Source organism: Buteo buteo, chromosome 14 (assembly GCF_964188355.1).
Source record: "Buteo buteo chromosome 14, bButBut1.hap1.1, whole genome shotgun sequence".
Taxonomy (NCBI): domain Eukaryota; kingdom Metazoa; phylum Chordata; class Aves; order Accipitriformes; family Accipitridae; genus Buteo; species Buteo buteo.
This window is the reverse complement of record NC_134184.1, coordinates 30,968,873-30,995,023: the sequence shown is the minus strand read 5'-3', so window position 1 is coordinate 30,995,023 and position 26,151 is coordinate 30,968,873. Positions and strand designations below refer to the sequence as shown.

At 37.2% G+C, this 26,151-nt stretch overlaps 1 protein-coding gene across 6 annotated transcripts in view; it reads right to left on the bottom strand.

Moving 5' to 3' along the window:
- The window catches only part of LRCH1 (leucine rich repeats and calponin homology domain containing 1), a 125,750-nt gene that overhangs the window by 57,807 nt on the left and 41,792 nt on the right, over positions 1-26,151 (bottom strand). For all 6 annotated transcript variants that reach the window (XR_012652931.1, XR_012652932.1, XR_012652933.1 and 3 more), the window contains exons 2-5: positions 10,359-10,503; positions 7,073-7,199; positions 948-1,053; positions 308-444 (exon numbers count right to left, since the gene is read on the bottom strand). Coding sequence is in view for 2 of the 6 variants with exons in the window: in XM_075046203.1 (XP_074902304.1) it covers positions 308-444; positions 948-1,053; positions 7,073-7,199; positions 10,359-10,503 (515 nt within the window). In the remaining 4 variants the exon portion in view is untranslated. The remainder of the gene's footprint in view (positions 1-307; positions 445-947; positions 1,054-7,072; positions 7,200-10,358; positions 10,504-26,151) is intronic.

The window sequence follows — 26,151 nt, the reverse complement described above, 5'->3', positions numbered from 1 at the left end:
TTTCTCACTTCTCTTTTTCAAAATTATATACATATTCCAACATTAAGTTTCATATGCAGATAGGGATGACAAAAATAAACAGGCAGCTAACAGGGGAAATCTTCTAGGCTCATGTTGGTTCAAGTGGTGCACAGACTCATACACAGAACATAGGATATTTTCAATGTCTTATTTATATATCAACGAATAATGTCTGTGATGACTAAGTTCAGACGCCTCTAATTGCAGAAGGTGACATTTTATAGGCTATAATTTGTTATCATCCACCCAATATTAAGGCACAATTTAAATTATAGATGTTACTTACTTGTGCTGGTGGAGACTGCAAAGGATTGTTCTCAAGCAGTAATACTTGTAAGTGCACCATCTTTCTAAAACAAATTGGAATCACGAGCACTTTATTGCAGGAAAAGTCAAACTTTACCAAGGGAAGCTGTACTAGTTCTAAAAGTAACAAAAAAAAAAGAAGGTGTTATTTTTTGCCATAAAATAATAAAATATTTCTGAATAAACCTTCTTTTGCATTCAGGAAAAAATACAAACTCGGACAGGAATATGATCAACATTTACTCCATTATATACTGGGAAATTAAAAGTGTTATTGTTATACAAGTGACAATAAATTTTAAAATAAATACTTTGAAGGTGGGTTTTTTTCCTGAAACTCAGCTGACAGTTCCCATACTGCATCCACAGGTAAGTACTTGTGCAACTTAAAAGATGCCTAGAATCATAAAGATAATTCATTCAAAAACCCTTACACACTGTTACTTAGTGAGTACCACTGAATGTTATATTCTACAAACTCAAATGGAATAAATTTGAACACAAAGCAATTGCTACTTTTTAATCATATTTACTTACATGATTAAAAAATACTTGCAAAATGTTAATAAAAAGAGCTACCGTAAAGGTATTAGGATTTTTTGTTTGTTGTTTGTTTTTACCTTGGGGTAAAACTTCGAGGTAATTTCTTCTGACATTCAGTTCTTTCAAAGATTTCAGCTGGCCTATCTGCTGTGGCAAAGCTGTGATTTCATTACAGCTGACATCCTACAGCAAAATAGTAATAATAGACATAATGAACTTTTGGCTCCTAAGTGTTAAATAACATAGATGTGAAATTGTAGCTATTTTGCTATTACCATTGTAACATTTTATTAACCTGAAAACCTGCAACCATCTGTGTCCTTTCTTCACAATGCAAAAATAGATACATGAGAAAATGTTTATACATTACTTAAAACCTAGAGCGAATTCTTATTTGGAGAGTAAGTTAATTTTGAAAGTCAATTTAATTTCTATAGAAACGTTCAAAACCATTTGCTTAAGATGTTCTACCTTTTTATTCTTAACTTTATTCACATGAAGAACTCAGTACCATGATTATATAACCAAATATGCTTGGATAAAATGTAAAACTGCTAGTGTGTGGCTCTGACTTTTTAAAAAGGTTCTTGTTCTCCTGGAGGGAACATTTAAACAAAATCTAAAAAAAAAGAAAGAAAAAAAAAGAGAGGAAACGCCAATAGCATTCTGTAATGATGCTCAGGAAAGGCACATATTGGATTATCACATCACATAGTAGGCCATAATAAAATAGGACAGGTCTTGTTTACTGTTACACAGATATTCAATATAGTATTGTAAAAGGTACTTTTTAAGTGCCTAGACAGGTTCTAAGTAGGTCTGATTTTGATGACTACATACAACTGGTTTAATAGTCTGGATGAAACTGGAACCCATCTTCATTTCAGCATTCCTAAAGGACTAACTGCTGTAAAGTTGAGTTAAAAGTATAGGGTCTGGCTATACTGAGCATAATTTCAAGCAACATGTTCATATACAGTAGTGCTACTGTGATAAACAGTATACTTTAACACTATTGCTAATAAGAAACTGCTATGAATGTGTACTAAAGATCAACTTCTTAGATTAAGTCAGTCTAAAACGCGACAGCTTTTAAGATACCAGCTATCATTTTTGCTGCTAAACAGTCTACACTCAATGTGAAATCAAAAGGACATTGAAACCTCTGCTTACATCCCAGGCAGCCTGTAAATTTGAGTAATATCCCGATTATGCTTCCATTTCTGCATTTTAAAAAAGGAAACAGCATTTCATAGTATGAGAGCTACGTGTGGTAATGCCAGATTTTCCTGAACAGCCACTGGAATACTTTTAGGATGTTCACTCCTATTCTCTTGATTGTTTCAAATGGATTTATACAGTACCTGGGAGGTCTTAGACTACAAAATTTCTAGAACTCAGTCAGGTTTCCAAGTCATCTCTTTGAAGATAGTTGCTGTAATACTAGTCAAAAGCATTAACTCTCTATCTTCAAGCCTAAAAACTAGTTAACAAAAGATGAGAGTAAAAGCAAAATGTGATCTGGCAATGCTGGTCACTGTATCAGACAAGTTTCTCCTTGTAACAGAATCTCACTGCTGCCAAAGCTTCCTTCCCTTGTCAAAACACAGTCAGGAAATTATTTTAGCTTTTAGACAAGGAAATTAAAAATCCTAGTTAATGAGTGCATCTTTTGCCCAAGTTGCCACAAAGTATGGTTAATTGCACTGTTCCCAGATAATTTATTTTTAAAGCTTTACTGTCCTATTTTTAATTTACAGACTTTAAACAACTTCATAATTAGATACTCAATTTTTAGAGCACAGAACTTAAATTTAAGTCACCTTGTGGCAGAGAAACTCTAGACCAAGTACACTTAATGCACACACATCAGAACGAGTCAGGGAAAGAGACAGGGAAGGAAGGAAGGGGGGGGGGGGGGGGGGAAGAAAAAAAAAAGCCTGGCAATGTGTAGCCTCAAAAACAAGTCCACTTACAACCTTTCAAAACATCCTTATTAAGACTGATCTGTTATGACACCATGTCAGCATTCACAAGATCTCTAGAGACAGTAGTATCCTTTATCCTACTAAACACTGCAGTCCAACTTTTTTTTTTTTATTACTTTGCTTGAATAGCTGTGGAAAACAAAGACCTATAACATTATTTCTAGTTATACTTATGCTCTTGACTATTATTAGACTTCACGAGTGTGTATGTGACAGAGACAGTGTTTATCTTTCCCATTAGCCTGGCAGTAATGGAAGCAATACTATCAAAGTCGAATGCCTATGGTTTCCAAGCTAATATTTTTTAAAGGAACTATGCAACCAGCAGTTTGGAACTTCACTTCACGGACGTCTGCAGCCAGCTGAAGTGCAAACACCTACTCAAGTTGCAAGGGGCTAGCGTTTGGTGAAGTTCAGGCTTGCATTAGTTTTATTTTGTTCTCATCAGTTATGCCATGTCCTGCCATGACAACACAATTTTTCCAGATTGAAGAAATGTATTTGAAGTTAACATTAATTTCTGTGGCATGAAGCTCGATGGCGTGAAAACAAATTAAAATCATCACCATTTTTTTTATAGTAAAGTTTAAATGGTCTTAAACCAATAAAATTCAGCATAATATAAACAGAAAAATAAATATGGTACTCTGGCTCCATATTAACATATTTATTGACACACACACACAGGAGTTTATCTAAACCACCCAAATTGAGGTAAACTTCCTCCTCACATCCATTTTAAAACTTGGGACTCCTGATTGAGCTGTTACTCCTAAAAAGCACGTGGATTCTGTCAGGGCTTGTGACATACAAGCCATACAGAATGGTAAAAAAAAAAAGTTACAGGGTGCAGGAGCACATCGACCCTTTTAGGCAGCAGAAGGCAGCAGGTCCCACTTGGTCCGGCTGCTGGCCCAGATGTGGTGAACGAGGTGAAAGACCTAAATCTCAGTCGAGAGATTTAGAGGCTTCCAACCCGAGACAGGAGCGTCCCAGAGACGGAGAGGGCTGTTACCTGAAGAAGGCAGAAGTGCAATACTGCCTGGTAGGATGGAGAACAGAATTTGACCATACATCCGATAGTTTCAGGTATAGCTACTGAGACACCTCTGCCCAATTTTATTTGATGGAAAATACATTTCAGATTATCTTCACACCAGTTTTGCACTCATCCTCCTGGCTGACAGTAGAGGTATGACCAAGTTACACGGCTGCAAATAAAAGTAGGTTTCCCAACCAAGTTTTGCAAATAATTCTAAGATATCCTGCAGGAAGAATAAATTGTATGTTGATGCCTGTAAGATAGCTGTCAGATCTATATAACCCAGAACCCTAAAATTTAAAATACCACCTGAAAATTTACTGCATGTAATATCTAAGTCATTCTATGCTACAAGTATGAAATTTATATAAATATATACATGTAATAGGAAAAGAACTGCCTACCCCATTTTGGAGGAGAGGGGGGGAAAAAGCGGAGTTAGTTGGAAAGATCTGACCTAATGTGCAGCAAACTATGCTTACATCATTCTAGAGTGACTATAGAGGTAAAATTTGTTTCAACAAGTTAGATTTTTTAAAAAAAAAAAATCCATTTGCTATGTATACACAGATTTTGCTGCACGCAGCTTGTGAAACACTTTGGGAACCTGAGGGTGCTTGGCAAAGTCCTAGTAATACAAGACCTGGATGCAGCCAGGTGGCACCCGTCACAGCGCAGGATGGATCCCCCGGGCCAGCTCAGCCCCAGCGCTGGGTCCGTACCAAACCAACCAAGCCTTGCCCCAGGGCTGGGTCGTGGTGGTGCTTGGAAGCCCCACGCTATTCGGGCTGGCACTGCTCTCACACAGCTGAATGTTTTGGGCAACAACTGCAGTATGACTTAATCTTTATTTTTTTTTATGCCAATACAGATCCTGGCTCTCAATCCTACCCCTATTTGCTTCTCCCAATACACACATAGTTTAGTCGTTTCCAGCTAAATAATGCAACTCTTTTCACTGCAAGGTGGCATCGAAAAAAGTAATCAGGTCATCTGAGTAGCACCATGGCCAATTTAACAAAAACTTGTTATTCACTAACCCCCACCCCCTTCTAATCACAAAGAACTAGCATCAAACCTTCTTCAGCTTTCTTCATTCTTCTAACCTACCAAAGTGATCTGTTGCTATAGCCTCTCATGAAATATTTTTAGAGCAGGAATTGTTGTGTTCTTCATGACAAAGAGTAACACTGAAATTATACTGTAACTGGAAAGCAATATGAAAATCCAGTATTCCAGGTGTTAATTTAAACAAATGATTTGTTTAAAAAACCCAAACCAACCCTATCTCCTTTAAGTATAATCTACATTGATTTTCAAGCTTTTAGTTTTTTACTTTTCAAAATTCTAAAATAAGGATAAGGGCTGCTATTAAGCTGTGTACAATCTCTTACTAATAAATGAAACACTTCCAGCATCAGCAATGCTAGTTCACCTTACTGGGAGGGTTTAAACTTGAAATTGGAGAGGAGATTAGATAAGAAAGCACTTCAGCAGCTCTTTACTGAAAATATTATCACAGACCTCAATTAATACAAAGAAAACAGGTGATTTTAACCAGACAGAATAAGGCCAAGTCTTTCAATTATTTTACGAGCACCCCACCACTAAGCTGGGCCACATTTAACCTAGAAGCAATCGAGAGCTAAGAGGTTCCAATCATTTTTTATTATCTCTTCAGTCATCCTATCCCCTAAATTAGGATGTGTTTAATACAGTTCAACTTTAATTATATATAAAACTGGAACCATAACCTTTTATTGAATCTATTTTCAGCACAAAAGAAACAATGCTATAGGCTAACACATTTTTTTGAAGGTTAATTAAATCAAAACCATTTCAGTAATCTAATTAAACCCATCACACACACACACACACACAAAAACTATAACATTTGATAAGATAAATTAATAATGCTCACCAAACAAAACAAACTTGGTAGTCTTTAGCTCAGGTATAACCCAGAAAGAAAAAGGTAACTGCCCCCCCCCCCATCCTCATCAACGGCCACAGCAGTTGTAATAAATAATAGAGGCCTGATATCACAGGATGCTGTACAAAAAGAATACTAGAAGAAAAAAAAGCCCCAAAGTTGCCACTTCACTCCACATATGAAGAACCAGTAGCAGGACTGGGACCTAAAGCAAGGTCAGCTCAATTTCTGTAACATAGTTTAGTAGAGGAACTACGGTTATAAAAACAGTAATATGATAAGCAGGCACTTTCAGGTACCGAAAAGATGTGCAAGATAAAGCTGTCAGTCGAGATATCAGCAGTTGGAAGAAGGTTCAAGTATCAGTGTTTTACGATGCATAAATTAGCAGCATCAAAGTGTAGTTTATTTGTCAATTTGTATCTTAAGAGGTCAAGGTGAACAGAAATTACCAGAAGACATAATGCATATGCCATAGAGAATTCAGAGCCTCAGCCTACAATATACAAAAGAGGAAGAGAAAGGGAGAGAAAGGGAAGCATTCTCTTATATACATTTTCCACACGCAAAGTTTAAATAAAACACGTCCGATTAAATGAATTTTAAGTTAAGGTACCAAATAATTTTTGCCTTTTCAGATTCTCATTTACTAGACAATACGTCGTAGATGATCTACTGCTTGCAGAAACAGTAGTTGTGTGGACAGCTTTGAAAACAAAAGGAATATAATCATTTTGTAAATCTGTTTAGATGCGTGTTCCAGGAAAGGAAGGTCTTATGGCAAAAACAGTGAAATAAAATGAAAATAGACTGATAAGTCTCCCTAGTGGAATCCAGTGTGGCAAGCAGATAGTAACAACAGAGAGAAAGGAAGCAGAAGGGGAGGATGCTCCAGAGGGGATACAGCTTGCAGAGCCTGATGCCAGGACTAGGAACTTGGTACAGCAAAACAGGGAGCCAGTGCAGGCGGTGACTAAAACTGGTAAAGATGATGAACTTAGAAGCTGAGTTTTGAACGAACCAAGGGCAGTGATGTTGTTTAGAAGGGTCCTGAAGAACATAAAAGAAACTATTATTGTGTTACTACTCAACACACTCAAGAAGTTCAAAAGTTAATTTTTTAACCTCTATTATCGTATTATGCATTTGTTCAAGTATATTTGCAAAGTGAATTTTTCTGTTTCCAGTTAAATACAAATGAAGTCAAAATAAAAAATTAAAAAAAGTTCATTAACATACCAGTTCCATTAACTGTTTTAGTTGACCTATCTCTTCTGGAAGGGAACCTAGCTTATTGTTACTTGCAATTAAGACTTTTAGAGGAAGACCACACAGGCAAGCTGGCAAAGAAGAAAGCTGATTTCGACTGCAACAAAACAAAAAACAACAACCATTAAAACCACCAGTGATGTTCTACTGTATACTCACATAAAGTCTGAGTGTTGTAAAATTCCTTCATTTTCATGGGTCAGATTTTATGCAGATAAAAATCTAAATTTTTGAATGGCAATCATTAAGAAAACACTTGCACATCAAAAATATCTGCATTACTGACTAAATACTGTGGAATGTTTAGTACTGTGGAATTTACCACTCTGGAAAAAAATGCATTATATCAGTTTAATAATATTGTAACAAGACTAGCTGTCACCTAGAACAGCTGTTTCCCTTTCTAACGAATATAGGAAAGCCAACCAAGACAGTATTTTGCAAGTATTTAAACATTCCTATGGTTTCATGTGGCAGTATAGTGGATGTCTTTTGTTCCAACTGAAAGACAAATAAGTAAATTACAGATAAAATGGTTATTTTTTCAATTCCTTTAAAGCACACTTATAGTTGAAGATTACTTGATACTTGTTGTTCTATGATTCTATGATATTAACCCAGGTAAATACAGCAAAAGATTCTGGGACCTTCAATGGTTCGTTTCTTTCCAAGACTCATATTAAGCCATTTTATCTCTTTCTCACTTTTTCCAAAATTGGTAAAACAACTTTAAGTGATTGACATGTGCCATTTTATTCTTCATACCACATTTTGGGGGGGGGGGGGGGGCAGCAGGGAAGAGAGAGAGATTTTCATTTACAGGAGTTGCAAGGAAAGGCAAAATTTGGTAGAAAACTTTCAAGAGATTTAGGTTCTCATTCTAGTAACAATTACTCAAGAAGCTAGAACTTAAAGATGACAAATGCCATGACCCTTTGTGATCTCCAGATGATTAAAAACATTAATTTCTTGTGATTTGTGGATCAATTCCCAGAAGAAACTTTAAGATCAACAGAATAACATGTTAACTACTGTCTTTCCTAGAATACTTGAAGGTTTTCTTAAAATATAACTTTTTCTTTTTTATGGGTATTAACCTGTAGGAAAACAATGAACAGTAACTTAAAGTGGCACCCCAGTAAGAACCATTTAGTTAGCTTCTGCATGACTGTTAAGGCTCTGGAGAACAAACATGCATGACTGAACTCTGAAAACAGATGGCAAAAATTGTCCTGTGTGATTTCAGTAAGAGTTGCAACGCTGAATTGAAACAAAAGGAAACAAACAAACAAAAAAAATCAAAATTCCACAAGTCTCAAAATACTTCTTCTTCAACTGCCAATCCCATAGTCTGCTACAAAGCTGCATATAAAGATGTAAATTCATGCTCAACACAGCAGTCTCAAAACATTTTACAAAGCAAACCATCATCATATCTCTGTTAAACAGGCCAGGAGACAGACAGGTATTAAATAACAAACCCAAGGATATTAAAAATGAGAAATCCAACTGCTAACGAGCAGTAGTTGAAAAAAAAGAATCAATGCTTATTGTGGAGTCAGGTTTCTCAATTCTAGTGTCTTTACAGAAGACCAAGACACAACTTATTCTAAAAAATAAGTAGAAATAATTTTTTAAGTTCTAAAGAACTCAAATTGAGGAAGCCTGGAATGTAAAAAAGTTACACTATGCAGCAGATCAGACACCAAAAAAAAAAAAATTAAGTAAAAATAATTTTTAACTTCTACAGAACTCAGAAGCAACCCACTAAGAGATAAGGAACAACACATAACCAGGGCAAGTAAGTAATAAATCATCATTAGTTTAAAAGTAATTTCTTTAAATGAAACCTGAACAGTATCTACCAAGGCCCAAAGACTATGTATATCTCTTGGCAGCACTTTTTAATTCTATTTAACATATGGGCTTTGCTGGTAACGGGCAGAAAAATATGAATTTTAAATCTATAATATTTTTCTTGCCAAAAAGCAACACGGTTAGAAAGTCAAGGATGTATTTCCTCTGTCTACAGACCGCTTAGTCTGTTCAACTAACAAGGGGGAAGGGCACACCCAAGTGAAGAGGAGATTTTAAACTGAGGGTAATGACCCTACTTAGCAAAACCTGAAAAATTTCCTTTTATTTTGTCTAATTTACTGTGATACGTGATATTAACTCTGTAACTATTCTCATTTTGTGGTGAGTCACACAAATTCCATCACTACATTAAGTTCTAATTGAGTTCATTCTAATTCCTAAATTTACTAAGATGTTTTATGTAAACTTAATAATTTAATCCAGTCTTAATTTCTTTATGTATATCTAACGAACACTATTTCAAAATTTCGGGTCCTATTCCTTCACGTGTGCAGATACTCAGGACACACTATTCTCTTTCGATTTTTAGAGCCAAAATTAGTGTTCCACAGTGGCCAAAACTGCAGTACAATAACAATACAGGCAGGCTTGACAAACATCCTCACTGTTTAGAAAACTGATGACAAGCCTTCATATCTTGAATTTAAAAGCCCAAGAGCCACTTTGCCCCCTGCTGAAACCTCATTCTTACAAAGAACAGATTGTTATATCTTCACTGTTACTGTTTTTACATACTTAACTGCAAAGAAACCTCCACACCTTGTCCCAACTGGGAAAGTGCTGACATGCCCTCTCGCAAAAGCAAATATGCATTCACCTGCACTTTAACCAGTAGAATTCCCTATACTGATTAGTATTCACAGGCACTTTTCATTGAAAAGAGACAAAGGTGCCTAATTCTTTGCCCTTTCCTCCTAAAAAAAGGCAGTAACTATACTTCTTGCACAACCACAGGATACTAGTGATAAAGTATCACGCTTTTCCTCTCCATTCCCCACAAAAACCCAACATTAATCCTCTGTCTCTGTCCCTCCATCTTTTTAACTACAAAAAGTATGTCAAGTTTCACAAAATCTATCATCAGAAGGGAATTACAGGAATCCGACTGTGCTGAGGTGATTAGCATACTGAATTTGCTAGAAGAATAAGGGGAAGAAAGGGATTAATATTACTTGGTCTTTCTTTAAATAATTAGTTTTACATTTTGGCTTTTACAATGCCTTCATACAGAGCTGTATCTATAGCCAATACGTTTTTGCATTACTGCTTCCAATAAAATGAAAAATATAGTCAATTGTTCCAGAAACACATGAAGTACAGACAAAAAAAGCTTTACACATTTGCAAATAAACAAAAAATGTGGCAAAGTTAAACTTACCTCAAATTTAAGTAAGTTAGCATTTGCAAGTTTACTATGGCATCTGGTATAATTTTAATACAATTGTGGTATAGATTTAGTGTTTCCAGTGAAACAAAATGGCACAACTCCGTAGGAACCTCAGTTAATCTATTCTTGGATAAATCTGAGAAAAGAAAAAAAAGAAAGTACGTTTTTTGAACCATCAGAAAGACATACTTTGAAAAGCTACGCTTCTTTATTAAAATGAATGAATAAATGTAATCCTACAGTGAGACAGCAAATTAAGCCAATGTTTTTATTATACAAAATAAAACTAGTGCTAACCTTTACAATCTTGAAATGGAACAGACTGCGTATAAGAGAGCAAACATTCAATTAAAATTTATTTGGTCTAATAAAAAGTAATTATTTGCAGGACTCAATATGATGAGGAAATACTTGCAAAAAGAACCAAGTACAGATTCCAAAGCTCATATAATATACCCAAAGATCTAGCCGATACACAGCTAGACATCTGCAAATAATGATAGTGTTTAGAGAAAACAAACAAGGATTATATCTTTAATTTCTTCAAGCATAAAAAAAAAGTTCTTTGGGTAACTCTTCAGAGCGATCTGTATTTCCTAGATCTCAATCAATTATGAAAGAATGTTACCTATAACAATGGTGAAGACCTTCAGGGATGGATTTGATATAAGCACATACAAGAAAACAATGATGGATTCCAATCCCCCAAGCGAGCGCTTGTAACCACAGAACAAAAGCTTTTGATTTTTGACCAGTTATTCATTCTTTATTTCTAATTTTAAGCACACAGACACAAAGGAAAATCAGTAGGAAGAAAAGTTACTGAGCTTTGTTTCTTAACTACCAGAGTATGAAAAATGAGGTATCATAATACTGATGTGAGCTCGAGTCATAAAATAATAATGCATGCCAGCGTTCAACTGAATTAATTGGGTTTAAAGAAATGTTTAAACAGCGTTGCAGAACAAACATCTCTTATCATCAGAAACCGCACAAATGCCGCCTACCCACACCATCAGATGGAAAACCTGACTTGAAGAATGGTGACCCGTTTTAAGTTGAAGGAACAGGAGTGTACCTAGGCAAAAAGTGATATATCTGACGGGAAGGATACAAGGAAAAAACGCAACTTAGTGATCTCCTCACTTCTTCACTGCTGCTATTTTAAGGCTCCTCCCTGATCCTTCAAAGCTTATTTTGAAGCTTACTTTAAACTGCATAAAGGGAAAAACAGCCAAAGTATAGCAGATACATTTCCAGAGCACTGATGATCCGACTCCTCTTTAGGGCCATAAAGTAATATTTTTGCTTTTGTGAACAAACAGGCAGAAGCCCAAAGATCTTTTTAACTTCCTTTGCAGTTCCAGACTCATCAGTTTGCTGTGCAGAGGCACAGCTTGAGTTCAAAACTATCGTCAGTAGGAAGGTTTTATCATTTTTATTTTTGTTCCTGTCGCCTGCAATGCGAGCTGAAATTCAGCGCGCTCTATTCCCCTTATCAGCTCCCACTTTGCTTCACCTCATTGCTTCCAAGAAGTTGGTTTCATTATTCCATCCTCTACCAAGACAACAGCAACGGCCTATGGATGCAGTCCTGCTGACCCAAACGGCAGCACTGTTGAATTGAGCACCTCAACCAAAATTATTCACTTTTAAGTTACTATACAACAGCAACGCTTGAACTGCTCTGCTTTCTCTTACCCGGCTTTGATGGCAGTTAGATGCTGCATTATCTCAGCTCCTCCTTCCCTTCACTTCTGCCATCAAACTAAAGCATTCCCTATTTGAATGAATGTTATTACTGTTTCAAAGGGGAAGAAAGCTCTTCAGTGTTCCTCTGTTTTAGTGCTTTAATCCTCTACTGTTTTCTATTTATCATGAGAACACTTGTTTACTAACATGGCATTCCAAAAAAATTACCACTGGTCCCCCTCCTGCTGCCTTCCTAGCTATGTTTATTATCAAATATTAACAGAGCACTGCTACGCTATAACTTTTTGAAACGTGCAGGGGACCTTCATACTTTACAATTTGATTGCAAAGAAAACCTTCCCTTTTTTAAACCACGCTTTTCTGCGGTGACATTGCCACCTACGCGCTGCTCGTTTCCTCCTTCGAAGAGGAAGGAGCCGCAAGATCCCAAAGAGTGAGCTCAATTTTAGACCAAGGTGCATGGCACTGGTGGTACACGGAGAGTGACACCTCATCCTTCGTCTGATCCTTCTCAAGTGATACACGGATCAAAAACCGGGAACACAAAAACGTTACTTCTTCTCAAGCTACTAAAACCGCAGCCCGCCACCTTAACTCCATCTGCACGCCTGTTCTCATTTACCTTCACATCGAATAAATCGGACTGTTGCCACAACATCTGACTTACCCTTGAAAAATTCTAGTACCTCAAAAAAAGAGGAACAGCAACTAGACTGACCCTGCTCCTATAGCAGACATTACTATGATGGTAAAATGCTTTTTAATTGTTTTTATTTTGTTACTATCCTTTGCTCTCAAGGACTTTAACTCTGTTAATCTGAAGAAGGACAAAACAAAAAACCCGCAGATGATAACAGATAAATTCCTTCCTGTCATCCTCAGGACCATGGGTTATAGGACACGCTACGTGCACAACAAAGGAATTCAAGAATTAACTTACAGCAAAAGGAAGCCAATTATTTGTTATTGTCTAGTTATCACAGTTTAAGATCACTTCAACACTTGTATCTATTGTTGCTTCCTAAATAACAAAAAAATAATTCTATTCACAGCATAAGGCAAAGGAATAAAAACTATACATTTTATTTAATACCACTGTAACATAAATCAAAAGAAAAAGCAGAGGTTTGCTACTATAGTTCACTGATAAGAGGTATCATTAATACCAAATCTGAATGTCTTTGAGAAACAGAGTACTAGAATGGAATCTGACATACAGAATGCTCATCGTATTTTTGAAGCAGTGGCAATAATTTTTGCCAAAAAAAAAAGACTTCCCTGATCAAATGGAAGCAAAAGAAGAAAAGAGATTGTTTTTATTTAATCCTAGAATGAATGTGAGCCTCTGAACACGATGCAGCTGTGAAGAAAGCCTAGCGGCTTTCAGCTGTCTCTGAAAATTCCATACAGACAAGCACGCCTTCAGAAATGAAAACAGCCTGCATAACAATTTTATACTGTGTCTTAAAAGCATATATAAACATGTACAGAAACCTCTGAAGTTTACATAATTATTTTCATATTACTTTATAGGAAAGTACTTTTGCCTCAAATTACTCCATCTTACAATGAGTCTGTATATACTTCAGGTTTACTCTGATATTTAAGTTCTAGAATAAAATACTAGGGTTAAGCCTTAACGAAACTGCAGAACCTTTTGAACCTACTGAGAAAAACAGTACACATGTATCTTGTTTCTGTCACAATTCAAACTTCCTGAAAAATATTTTGCAAAGGCTTTCTTGGGTTCATTATTTGGGGAAAAAGAATAATGAAGAAACTAAAATTTTACACAACTTCTGAAAATATTTTTAAAATATGGAAATCATTAGTTGGCAGACCTTAACTTTCTTATTGTGATTTTTTAACTCTATGCTTCCCAAATCACTAAGATACACATCCCCCTTGCTTCATTAATTTGAAGACTAATGCTTCAGGTTAATTAATAATAATGAAGTTACTGTACAGACTAGCTTTTGCTACAGAAATGGAAATGAACAGAGGGATGGAATTTGCTGGTGCTTAAAGGACTTTTGATTAATTTGCTTATACTATCTAACACAAAGGAGATGTAACAAATTAATGAATCTGTGATGGCAGAAGTCCATTTCATGGACCATTGCCAGGATGGCATAGGTAGGTTTCACCTGAGGTGACTATTTCCCGTAACTTCCAGTATGAAATAGGTGACAAATATCAACAAATATGGGGGGGAGAGGCCATGCGCTGGAGCGAGCTTTTTGTTTTAAACGCAATATACTATTCATTCATTATTTGTGACATCCAAGACATTTTCAAACTACATCTGGCTTCACTTCAACTTTTCCTGCCAAGAACAAGTTTGCTAAAACTCCAAAATAAAGTAACTGAACAGAAAAAAATAAGCAAGCCAGTTTAGAAAAATATTAGATGGAATCTTGGTCTTTAACAGAGTCAGCACAATTCTGGCCCAACGACATGGCTTTTGTACGAGAAATGTTACTATGCTGGAAGCTAGGCAGGAACTACACAAAATAAGCACTTCCTTAGCTGGGAGCAAACAATAAGAAGCAAAAAGTTCAGACTAGTAAATAAGCATTAACAGAAGACTCCAAGCCTTGTTAGGTGACTGGCACACTGCACGGTCAGGGTCCACGCTGCCGTCACGCCTGTGAAAACTGACCCCATCCACTGGCACTATACATATATACACAGGGTAAAACACTGCCACTGCAGAAACCAAAATGGCACTGTCAAAATAACCAGAATAACACTAGAAGTCATATAGTTACATTTGTTTCAGTAAAGTTACCAAGGTGCTCCACTTTTCCTACCTTCCAGTTATTAATACTTTATTAAATAGTGGTTATTAATACATTATTAAATAAAAATCGCAGACTATTCACAGGAGAGCTAAACAATTTAAGCCTTTAAGTCAGAACAGTAGTTCATTAAATAAATATGCATATGCGCTACTACATCACAAATCTTACCCAAGAATTTTAATGAAAGCAGTTTACTAAAAAGCAGTGATTTAAAATTTTCAGTTTATAGAAAAACTCACTATAAATTGATATTTCTAACATACAAACCTACAACAGATGAAAGTCGGAATTATGCAAGTAAGTATCTATCCACCGTTGAAAAGGAAATTTTATGTGTGTGTGTATATATATATATATATGAATATCTATATTCGATACGGAGTTCTGAAATCAAGAAATTGCAAGGTAAAAAAGCCACCCAAACGACCTTAACTCCAGCCACCAAGTTCCTATTTTTGTATTCTTCAGCACATACTGAATAAAAGACAGGAATTATTTTGAAGAAGCTATTTGCATTTGTACTAAGAAACCATTCAAGGTATTCAAATGAGATGTCTGAATTGGATTTGACAAAGAATTCAAGCAATTCATTGCAGGAGCCTAAAAAAATAGTAAGTTCAACCCTAATTTCACAGGAAAATTATGCAAATAAGAATGCTAGGAAATACATAAAGAAGTCTATATAGGACACGATACAACTGTATGGAGCTTTACCTTTTATACTCTAAGTTACCCATATTTTTGTTAGGCTTTTAGGAAGCCTGTATTTCCATATTAGCTAGGTCTATCTTCACTGATAACTGAAGCCACAAATGGATGGCACTGTATCTCGGACAACTTTTGAAATATCTATTTAAGCGCACTTCAGACCTTTGCCAACACTGTATCCCACCCATACTTGCCTTGGCAAAGGCAGCAAGTGATGTATTATCAATGTAATTGTGCCTATCAGAACCAAATAGTCAGTGCTCTCTAATGAAGCAGTTACTTCATTCTAGCCTTTACCCAATTTTCCCCCAGAAATGGTAGGAAAATGCATCATTCTATAGACAAATGCTACATATTAGTCATGAAAACAGTCATATAGTCATGCAACTATAAAGTGGTATATACTTTTACGATATGCCCTACAACTTGTCATTATCTCGCACAGCAGCATACCTTGTCTTGACTACTTGCCCTCTCTATCTGCCAGTATCGATGAATAATGTCCTGGATGTACAGCAAGCTTTTACTGTAGTCAGCAACTTCTACCGACAGTGATGCTATACGAACAAAAAAGAGGCAGCAAGGACCTCCGCTGACTCCGGCATCAAATGCATTCTGGTTTGTACATGACAATTATGCCACAAAGAATGCATGGCATTTCTTCACTAAGAGACATTTCTATTTATTTAGCAGACAGAAGGACAAGTAACAGAAGACAAAGAATGCCCAATAAAGTAAAAACAATTCTGCTTCTGTATAAGAAAAAAAAAAAGTAACATAATAGTGCATGGACTCAAGGTTTTTCATTCTGAAACTGCAGCTTGTACCAGACTGAGAAAAAAGTAGCTCCAATGCTGATTCCCAAGAAAGTCATCATTACTGATGCAATAACATATAGCAATAACATTTAGACCCTGATCAACACTACGGAGTCTAGATGTACAACTGCTGACTCAAAACATGTAGAAAGTGCATCTATCCCAGGCAGCTGGCCATAAAAATGTACAGATGTTGCAAGAAAAATATTTTGAACAGGTTATGAAGTGACGCTGCTGTTTCACACGCTTGCTAAGCGGTACTTTTTGGAGCACTGTCAGCATATTTTCCTTTTCCATCTGTCTCCCTTTGTTAATTTAAGAATTAACATTAAAAATCTCCACCTCAAAACCACAGACAAATTAAGATTGCACTACAGGTGTAGCAAAATTCAAAGTGATCATACATGTACTTTTGGATCCACTTTTCTTATCATTACTGTGATTTAACACATTAAAAGTTTCTCCTCCTCCACCGTGTACGTGAGTTCTCTGATTCTTCCCTATTCCATGTCTTGACATAGCCTTATAATACATGGGCAAGTTAAAGAGCTAACACCAGTGATACACAACACAATGCCGTCTTCTTACAGCACTGATGGCCAGAATGAACCTAATTTATTACTTGTCATAGTAACAACTGTACTAGTGATCATACATATTCACCACAGTTACCAGAGGGGACCTAAGTGTGAGGTTTAGGGGGAGAAAAAAAAAAAAAACCAACCCAAAACCCAAGGACTGAAGGAGACCCACTGGCTGAGCAGAGGAATCTCGCAGAGGCATCACCACTAGAGGGGGACCTCATCCCACCGACTGGGCCAACACCCTGCCACCATGGTCTTCTTCTGGAGACCATCCGCAGCGTATGAAAAGGACAGAAATAGGCAGGTACACTTTACACACACACCCCCCCAGCACTCCTGTGAACCTATTGCCCACCACAATTTTCAAAATATGACAAACGAGGCTAATCACTTGCAACCATTCCTGCAGGAAGCAAATATATACCCCGATTTCTAACGGGGTCAAGCCCTTACCAAAAAAACCCCTCTATTCTGAAATAGTCACATTGAAGGATTTTTCCCCAACCTTCCCTCGGATGATGTAAGAATCTGAGGTATCTTTGAGCTCTCTGTAGTACAGTAATAGCAACATTTGGCCTATTTCAGACAAAAGTGGAATTAAAAGTTAGATGATACAAAGACCCTGCTCGCAAACCCATTCCACCCCAACAACCCTCATCTACTCCATTTCACCCATCACTCCGTTATGGAATACATCGCTTACTTTGCCACAGTGCCCTGTAACCTCCCGATAAAGCACAGCCAAATGTAAGAAACGTGCATCCTACATTTTGTCTCCAGTAGTGCACTGGCTAGCCTGAAGCAATCCAACAGCATAAGCAAGCTCTTCCAGACACCAACGCTTTGAGCAAACGTCACTTCAGGGTCTTTTAATTCCTGAAATAAGGGTGAGGGAAGAAAGGAGCAAAACGGTAGCATATTCTCATGATTAGTTCTGTGGCACGCTAATTCCAAGGAGACAAAGGAAATTTCTCTGCAAGAAACACGCACAAAACAGTATCATAAGCCTGGGAGAAGAGAAGGTTAATACAGCAGTTTGCCTCATTATTGTACCTGCCTTTAGGTGGCAACATAAACCATCCAAATTTCTCCTTTATCTTCTATTTCTTCCTCTTTAGGACAACAACAGTTTGGGGTTAAGATAGACAGAAAAAGTGGTTCCAGAGGAGGCTCTGTTTACATTCTGAAGATGAACCTGGTGTGGAAGTGCATGAGGCTCCCAGAAAACATACTGTAAAACAACCGGATTCCTCCCGCAGATCTCCATGTAGGTACGAACAGGTCTGGACCGTGGTGGGTCGATCTTGGCTGGCCACCAGGTGCCCACCCAGCTGCTCTGTCACTCCCCTTCCTCAGCAGGATACGGGGGAGAAAACACAGTGAAAAAGCTCGTGGGTGGAGGTAAGGACAGGGAGAGATCACTCACCAATTACTGCCACAGGCGACACAGACTCAACTTGGGGAAATTAATGTGTTGCCTATTAATAACAGAGTAGAAGAGTGAGAAATATAATAAAACTAAAACTGCCTTCCCCCCACAACTGCTGTGTGAGAAAGCATTTTTTTTACCTTTTCTTAACTATGTTATCACAGAGGCGTGACCAGCATCGCTGATGGGCTCAGCTTTGGCCAGCGGCGGGTCCGTCTCGGACCCAGCTAGAACTGGCTGTCGGACACGGGGCAGCTTCTGGTGTCTTCTCACAGAAGCCACCCCTGCAGCCCCCCTGTTCCCAAAATCTTGCCACATAAACCCAAACACTTGTATCATGAGATGGAGGAAAAAAAAAAAAAAAACAAATCAGACAGCAAACACCTTCCATCAACAGAATGGCCTTTAATAACATGTGGTATGAACCCAGTTCATGGGCCATGAAGCATTCCTCCTTCTCCCACGCCTTCCGCACAAGAGGGAGGATACAGGTCATTAATTTTGACTCCGTAATAAACAACCAACCCTAAGAAGGATCAATGGATTGTACCATTCCAATTTTGTACTAGTTGGCCTCAGCAGGACTTAAATATTTCAGGTGTTTTCTCACAGTAGCAGTAAGAAGAAATGTTCGCCCAACTCTAAGAACTTGAATAAGAACAGTTCACCATTTTCAGCCTTTATATTACGTCGATGGAGAGCACTGGAGGAATAAAAACTGAAGTGTTCACATCATACACTATCCAGCTGAACATCTTTACTGTATCAAACTATATTTCAGTCATCTGCCTGAATCGTTCATACTGGCACATGAAAGGAAATTTGATAGTGAACACCCACCCACCATATGAAAGCAGAACCTTCGCTGGGTCCTCTGTGGAAACAAAAACTAAAAGTATACCTTGATACTGAAAGTCCTCAAGATTAGCTTCAGCCATCACAGATACAGTTTAATTATTAGCATGGAATGCTGTGAGATAAGATAAACTGTGGACTGTAAGGGGACTTCCAGGTATATTAGAGACTTCTCACAAGACTTAGACTTGGATTATGAAATTCTTTTCTGAAAGAAGAATAGTGACCACAGCTTCCACCAAATTTGAAACAAAAGTTCAAAAATACGTAAACTGCATACGTGTGTATATAAACACACAAGCACACAACTTGATTTCAGTCAAGCAACTTACTTCCACCTATTGGAGAAGAGGGAAAGATGTGAAACAAAAATGTGAATTACATTCTATCCCAAAGATGGTGCTGGATCCCTGCAAGGACGTACTCTATTGTCTTCTATTATGAATCTCTTGTTTCAGCCACAGAGATCTCCTTTCTTAAAGCTGTCTGTTTTGGAAACCAACACCTTCTACTTCCATGGGGGAATTCCACATGATACGCTCAAAACCAGCAGGATGGAATCTAGTGGTCTACAACCTTCCCCAGCCCACAGACAACACTACTAGAAGGAACAAGCTGAATGCAATGTCAAGGTTTGTTTTTCACTTCATTCTCTATTTTAATGGCTATTCTTATTATTTTTCCTCAGGCTGTGAAGAGAGGACACTATTTATGCTATGCATTATCTCCCCTGGTGACCTGCTCAAAGAGGAGTTACCTCACATTTACCATCTGGTAGAAGCAGCACATAAACCAGTTTCCGTGAAGTAGCTCACTTGCCTGCACTCTGAAAATGATTATTTTTCACACTTGACAGACTAAAATACTAGATTTGTTTATTTTTAATTCATTTTTATACAGGAACTGTCTCATGTTCTGTAAGAAAATTTGCTATGAACAGGGAAATGAACAAAGGTTATTTGACCCTTGGGTATATCAAAGGCATGTGGGCAAAGACATGAAAAAGCTACCTGATGTTAATTCACAGGGACATGGAAAGCAGAGTATTACTCACCTAATCACTTCCCTTTTTGTCAGCCTATCTCCCACAGGTGCCAGGATTAATCTACCTTATCAACATTATTCATGTACTTCTCCCGCAATGAAGTCAGCACAACATAATTGTAACAGTTTATCAACACAAATCTGACTTCTACCATAAAAGCTGAGTTACACTATTGAGTACATCCCTAAACAACAAACTAATTATATGGCCATTATGCAGGAGGTACAACATTTTAAAGAAATGGCTAAGAAATACTTCAGACTTCTAAACAAAACAGGAATCTGTGAAAACATGACCAGAGACTGAGATACCAAGAAAGAAAATCCTGGAATAAACAAACTAAGTTGTACTAAATAACCAAAAATCAAATGGCTATTCCTAGATGGGGAGGGGGGGAAGAAATAATGGAAATATTTCCTTGAACTGAAAGCAAAATAAGCACAGTACATACTGTCGCTATACTTAACCCAACAAACTGAAAACCACCTCGCTGGAACAACTAGAACTATAGACCTGTAATTTTTGTACCAGTATCTCCAGCTTATGTAACTGTTCCCATGGCTCGCTCTTAAGACAACGTTTCTCATCCTTCTCATTTTTCCTTCCTTCAGAATCAAAGAACCTTGCCTTCTTTGGGGAAACCAAAACCAAAACAGTATCTCATCCAACATGCTGCTTGTCGGTCAGGGGAGGGGCTGGGTTTGATGGGTAACACATGCAACTGGTTGGGTTTTTTTACTTGTTTTAACAAGTCATAGTTTACATCAAGATTTTAATCTAACATGTTTATAAGATGAGAGACATCAGATACATTAGACTGCAAAAAGACTGTGGAAGGGAAGTAAAACACACACACACACCCTCTACTTACAAACAACCCAGTGCCTGTGACTGGGCAAGCAGAAACCACCTTACGCTTCCCATTAACGCTTACTGGGACACAGGTGGGAATAAGCCATCAGGCATCGATGGCACTTGTGGGTCAGCCTCCAACCACAGGTAAACATCAGCACTGTTGGTATGTAACAACTGCATGGCAAAGTGCGTTTCACAGGGACAAAAGCATGTTTCCTTCTGGTCTAATTTCCTTCATTTTATTTGGGGGGGGGCGGGGGGGGGGGACGACCACACTTCACAGACAGTCTTCTGAAATGCACAAAATGACTAATGCTCATCTACAAAGCTTCCTGACCCTGGCCTACAATTTCTGCTTCTGGTGCAGATTCATTTCTATTTTCTTACTCATTTTCTTTTCAAACTACCTTTCAGGAGGTCTAATTTCCATCTTACATGCTAAGTATTACAGTGCTTATTTTTCCATAAGAATCATTTTGGACTGAGCTCTCTTTCTGAAGGAATTCTGTTCTGCTTTTTTGTCTATCTTACCTTGCATCTTCCTCTTTATTTGATGGCTAATGTGTTCTTAATGTGGTAGCGATGGGTTAGCACGGACACAGAACAGGTTGCATATAAAGCAGGAAAGGGACAGGAAAGTGTTAATTTGCTATGCCCTCCCCATCAAGAATTAAAACAAAATGTAAAGAACTCCCTACTCTGTGGTTTAATCCTGAAGAGGCTACAAGGGCTAGTTTATTCAGGCCCAAACGAGACCCCTACAGGTAGATAATAAGGAGTCCTGTGAAGAGCAGATAGACAGCATTATTTCCCTTTAGTTATTGTAGCCTGATGGGCAGAAGGAAAGTGTAAGCCAGATCTATTAGATCTTAGATTTAAGCAGTCCAGCAACTGCAGTGCACACTATTATTTAAAAAAAAAAAAAAATTTTACTCAGTCTGCTTTCTTCCAGCTGATAAAATTCAATAATGCTTTAATGAAACAGTTGGGGTTAAATTACCATTGCTGGAAGAAAGAAAGTCTTTGCTGTACAACCTGTGAACCTGCTCAAATCAGTGACAAAAAGCAGTTTGATACACCTACTGCTGCAATCCAGGTCAGATTTTGTGAAAAGAGGAATCAAGCTAAAAAGCTTCAGGACTAGAACTTGGGAGATTTGGGGAGTACACCTTCAACTGTGGCAGTAGAAAGCATAAAAGATTTTTAAAAGTACTTAACTTCTTGGTTTGTTTCTATTATCCAGCATATACACTTTAAAATCTTTACTATGAGATGAATTGTTCATTTTCAATAGTTTTCCACTAGTGGGGGTGCTGAGCCTGGTTGTTCAGGATGCTGAACCTGCTAACCTTGTACTACTGCTGTATTATTCAGTGGCTGAACTTCCTCTGATATCGCAAACTCCAAGTCAGCAATTTCGAGTTAATTCAGTTTTGAAGTTGTTAATGCACTGCAAAACTCACTGATTCAGTAACTGATACTTTTAACTGTACCCCCTAAACATTCTGACTCGGTAACTGGTTTTTGGGGTTTTTTTAAGTGTACCCTCCACAAGTTCATTAATATACAGTAGTTAAAGTGACCTACTGGTGATTTAGCCGGTTTTGTCACCTTTCAGACAATATTAAAACTACTCCTGTCAGGACTCTGACTTACCAAATGCACTCTCATGACTCAGTATTTGAGTGTCAAGTACTTTAGTCATGCCCAGTAAGAAGAGGCTATACCTAAAGAGAGAACTGTGGTTTTAACCAAAAAACTGCATGGCATTCTGCTCAGATTACATTTTCTTTTCTGCATAATAAAAAGCAACGATCTTGCATTCTTATTTAACTCACTCCCAATTCAGCCTTTTTTTACTCAAAAAAAAAAAAAAAAAAAGCCCAAGAGTTCAGAAGAACCTCTAAAATTTTCATTTGGACTTCTTCCAAAACTGGGTATTCTTTGTGACTGATGCATATACTTCTCAGCTCTTGTCCCTTCTCCCTCTCCCCCTGCCTCTTCAAAAACTTGGATAGGAAATTCATTCTTTTGGGAAGAACTCTAAAGAGATTCACTAGCAAATATACAATTATAAATACATTTTTTCGGGGAAAAAAAAAAAGGCTCTGATTATCCAGAAATTATGAATCATTTCAACCAGCAATTCGTTCTCTGAAGATACGGCATTACCACATACCCCCATGTGTTTCCTATGCTTACTTAATGAAAGTCTCATGTCTGAAGTTTGTTTATTCAAGACTGCCACAGATAGCAGAAAATCAACTCTCACACAAAAAGCCTCTAATGTGGCTCCTGCTGAGCCCTCTGCCAGCACACCTGCAGATATATATACTGTGCAAGATGCTACACAACTGTTGTGCTATAAATTACCATTGATCTGTTTTCTGTATACAACAGTATTTGATTTCACAGAAAGCTAATTTTAACCGTTGACTGAGAACAGAAATATCTATTATATACCATGCTCTTCTAACAAATGGAAAAGGTTAAAAGGTTGGCAAAACTTTCTTAAAAGGTTAGTTTATGCTTTTAAATCAAGCATCTCAAGATTTTAAAATGCCAGAATGCCAGCAAGCTTAAGATATATTCTGTCAAGATCTGCTATATCATCCAAAGCCTTTTGCCAGAAACATTTGTAGATAACGAATTCTCCTATAGCTCTCTCCAATGCCTTACATGCAAGAGGTTTTTTTCTTACTCTGCAGCCCGCTTTCTGTATGAAAATCCACATGAATATGTAAGGCTAAGGATGAAGACTGCCCTTTTAATAGTTCGTCCCCCCACCATTTTTCCTGTGATACATTCGTGAGAACAATATCCTCCCCCAGTCACTCTTCTGCAAGACTAATGAACAAGCTAGATTCTTCTAGTTCCCTCTTATTACAGTTTTCCTGACCATCCAAGCAGACTTTTTCTGCACCTGTTTCAGTCTCAAGTCATCTTCCTCGAACATGAACAGGACATAACCCTCTACAGGAGGATTACATTACACCATTGCCATGCGTAACATCATGAAGAATTTCTAGTCCCTATTGAAATACATCTTCTGATACAGTCTCAGGACAAAATCAGATGTTTGTCATACTGGCAGCCTGTGACCATCTTTACAAGCATCATATCCAGGTTTTCTTCCTTTACTAATTACAGGTGATGAACTCACAACTTAGAGCAGACACTTCGCTTACTGACTCTTTAAATTTTCAGCTGCCTTTCTTCTGGACCATTCTTCATAGAGCAATGAATGTTTCCAACACTAAATATACCCTGACTGTTGTTATAAGTCTGTGTTCTCACCACAAAAAAATAAGATTGCTTAAGAAACACAACACTGGGTGAAAGAAAATTGGCACTAGAAAATACTTTGTTTCTATAACAAAGTTTCCTGTCTCAGAAATAAGTTAACTACTTCAGCTGAAATCGAAGAAATTAGAGAAACACCCACCAAAAAAAAAAAAAAAAAAAACCAACCAAAAAACCACCCAACCCAAAAAACAAACCAAACAAACCAAGTTTTTGCTCACAAGAAAACTGTAAGCAACAGCAGTTTCTATTACAGGTTCATAACAGTGAAGTGTTACGCAAGCTTAAGTGTATCTGGCATTACAATGCTCAATTGTAATTCCAAAGATAAAAGCTATAATGCTTTAGTAAATTAAGCCAATAACCAGACCACCTTTACCAATTGATTATTTGAAAGCATATGCTTATTGCCATTTGTTACCAAGTTCTCCTAGGTCTGCTTTTGTCAAGCCTGTGAAATCCTTCCATTTCAGTAGGTTTTTTAAGACTTTATTCTCCTATATTATTTTGTGCTACTGATAGCAGAGGGAAAAAATGCAAAGTCACCACCATCCATTTTCCAGGTTTTGAATGCTGGAAGACAATGTCTTAAAATTGAAAGTAGTATTTACTTCTAATGGATTAGTAATACGGTGGCCTAGGATCACAGTGTAAACAGCGCCTGTTTTAGGGGAAACCTGAACAAATTAAGATTCCAACATACAGATATGTTTTAGAAAAAACAAACTACTTGTACAAATAAGGCTGCACTATTTTAAATAGCTATGAAAAGGTTGGTCTAAGGTGGTTTTTTAAAATAATTTTAATTATTATACTTTTTGTACAGTAGACATTACCATAGTCTAAACGTACCCAAATGGCTTTGGTCTTCTTTAAAAGAAAGTAAATTTCAATTCAGGTATTACATGACTGTTACAAGAACAGCTCTTCACTGACTGGAACAAGAAAATAGGGAAGAGGAAATCTCAATCCTTGCATATGCTACACTTATAAACAAACACGGGTAAAAAACCTTCTCAAAAGCACCAGTGTCACTAACATACTAACTCTTTAGACTACAATATTCTAAGTATTATTATTACACATGTAATAATACATGTATTTAAGAGATCGCATGGAAAAAAATCTCCTTAAGCACAGAAATAATTACTTGAAGTCTCTGTTAATACGTATTTCATTTCTTTTCTTTTGGCACACGAACATAAAGCAACTCATAAAAAGCATATCACTGAGTTGCCTCAAGCTGCTTCTAGTTGTAGACAACGGAATTTATTGCCAGCTGGAGCAGTCTACATTTTTTAAATTGTTTCTGCATTCTCCGTATACAGATTGTCAAATTATTTGCATGTGGTAGACTCATGTCATTTCCAGCTGCTCTTTGGTCCTTACTGTTTTGCACCAACATATAACAACTTTCAGTATAGCTTACTGAAACTTGGCCACTGAGCAACAGTATCTTCCAAAACCACAACGAAACATGCAAAACCTCTCTCCCAGTCATTAAAAGGTATAACAAATAAGAAAAACAGCCTTTCTTTGACAGCCAAAGCAAACAACTCAGTAGCTTTCATTCACTGTTCTTCAGTAGCTTTCACGGCCCAATTCTGACAGGCTAAAAGTCTCTTTTAAGCCTTTAAGTTCACTTCAATTAAGCAGAAATGAGATTTCTA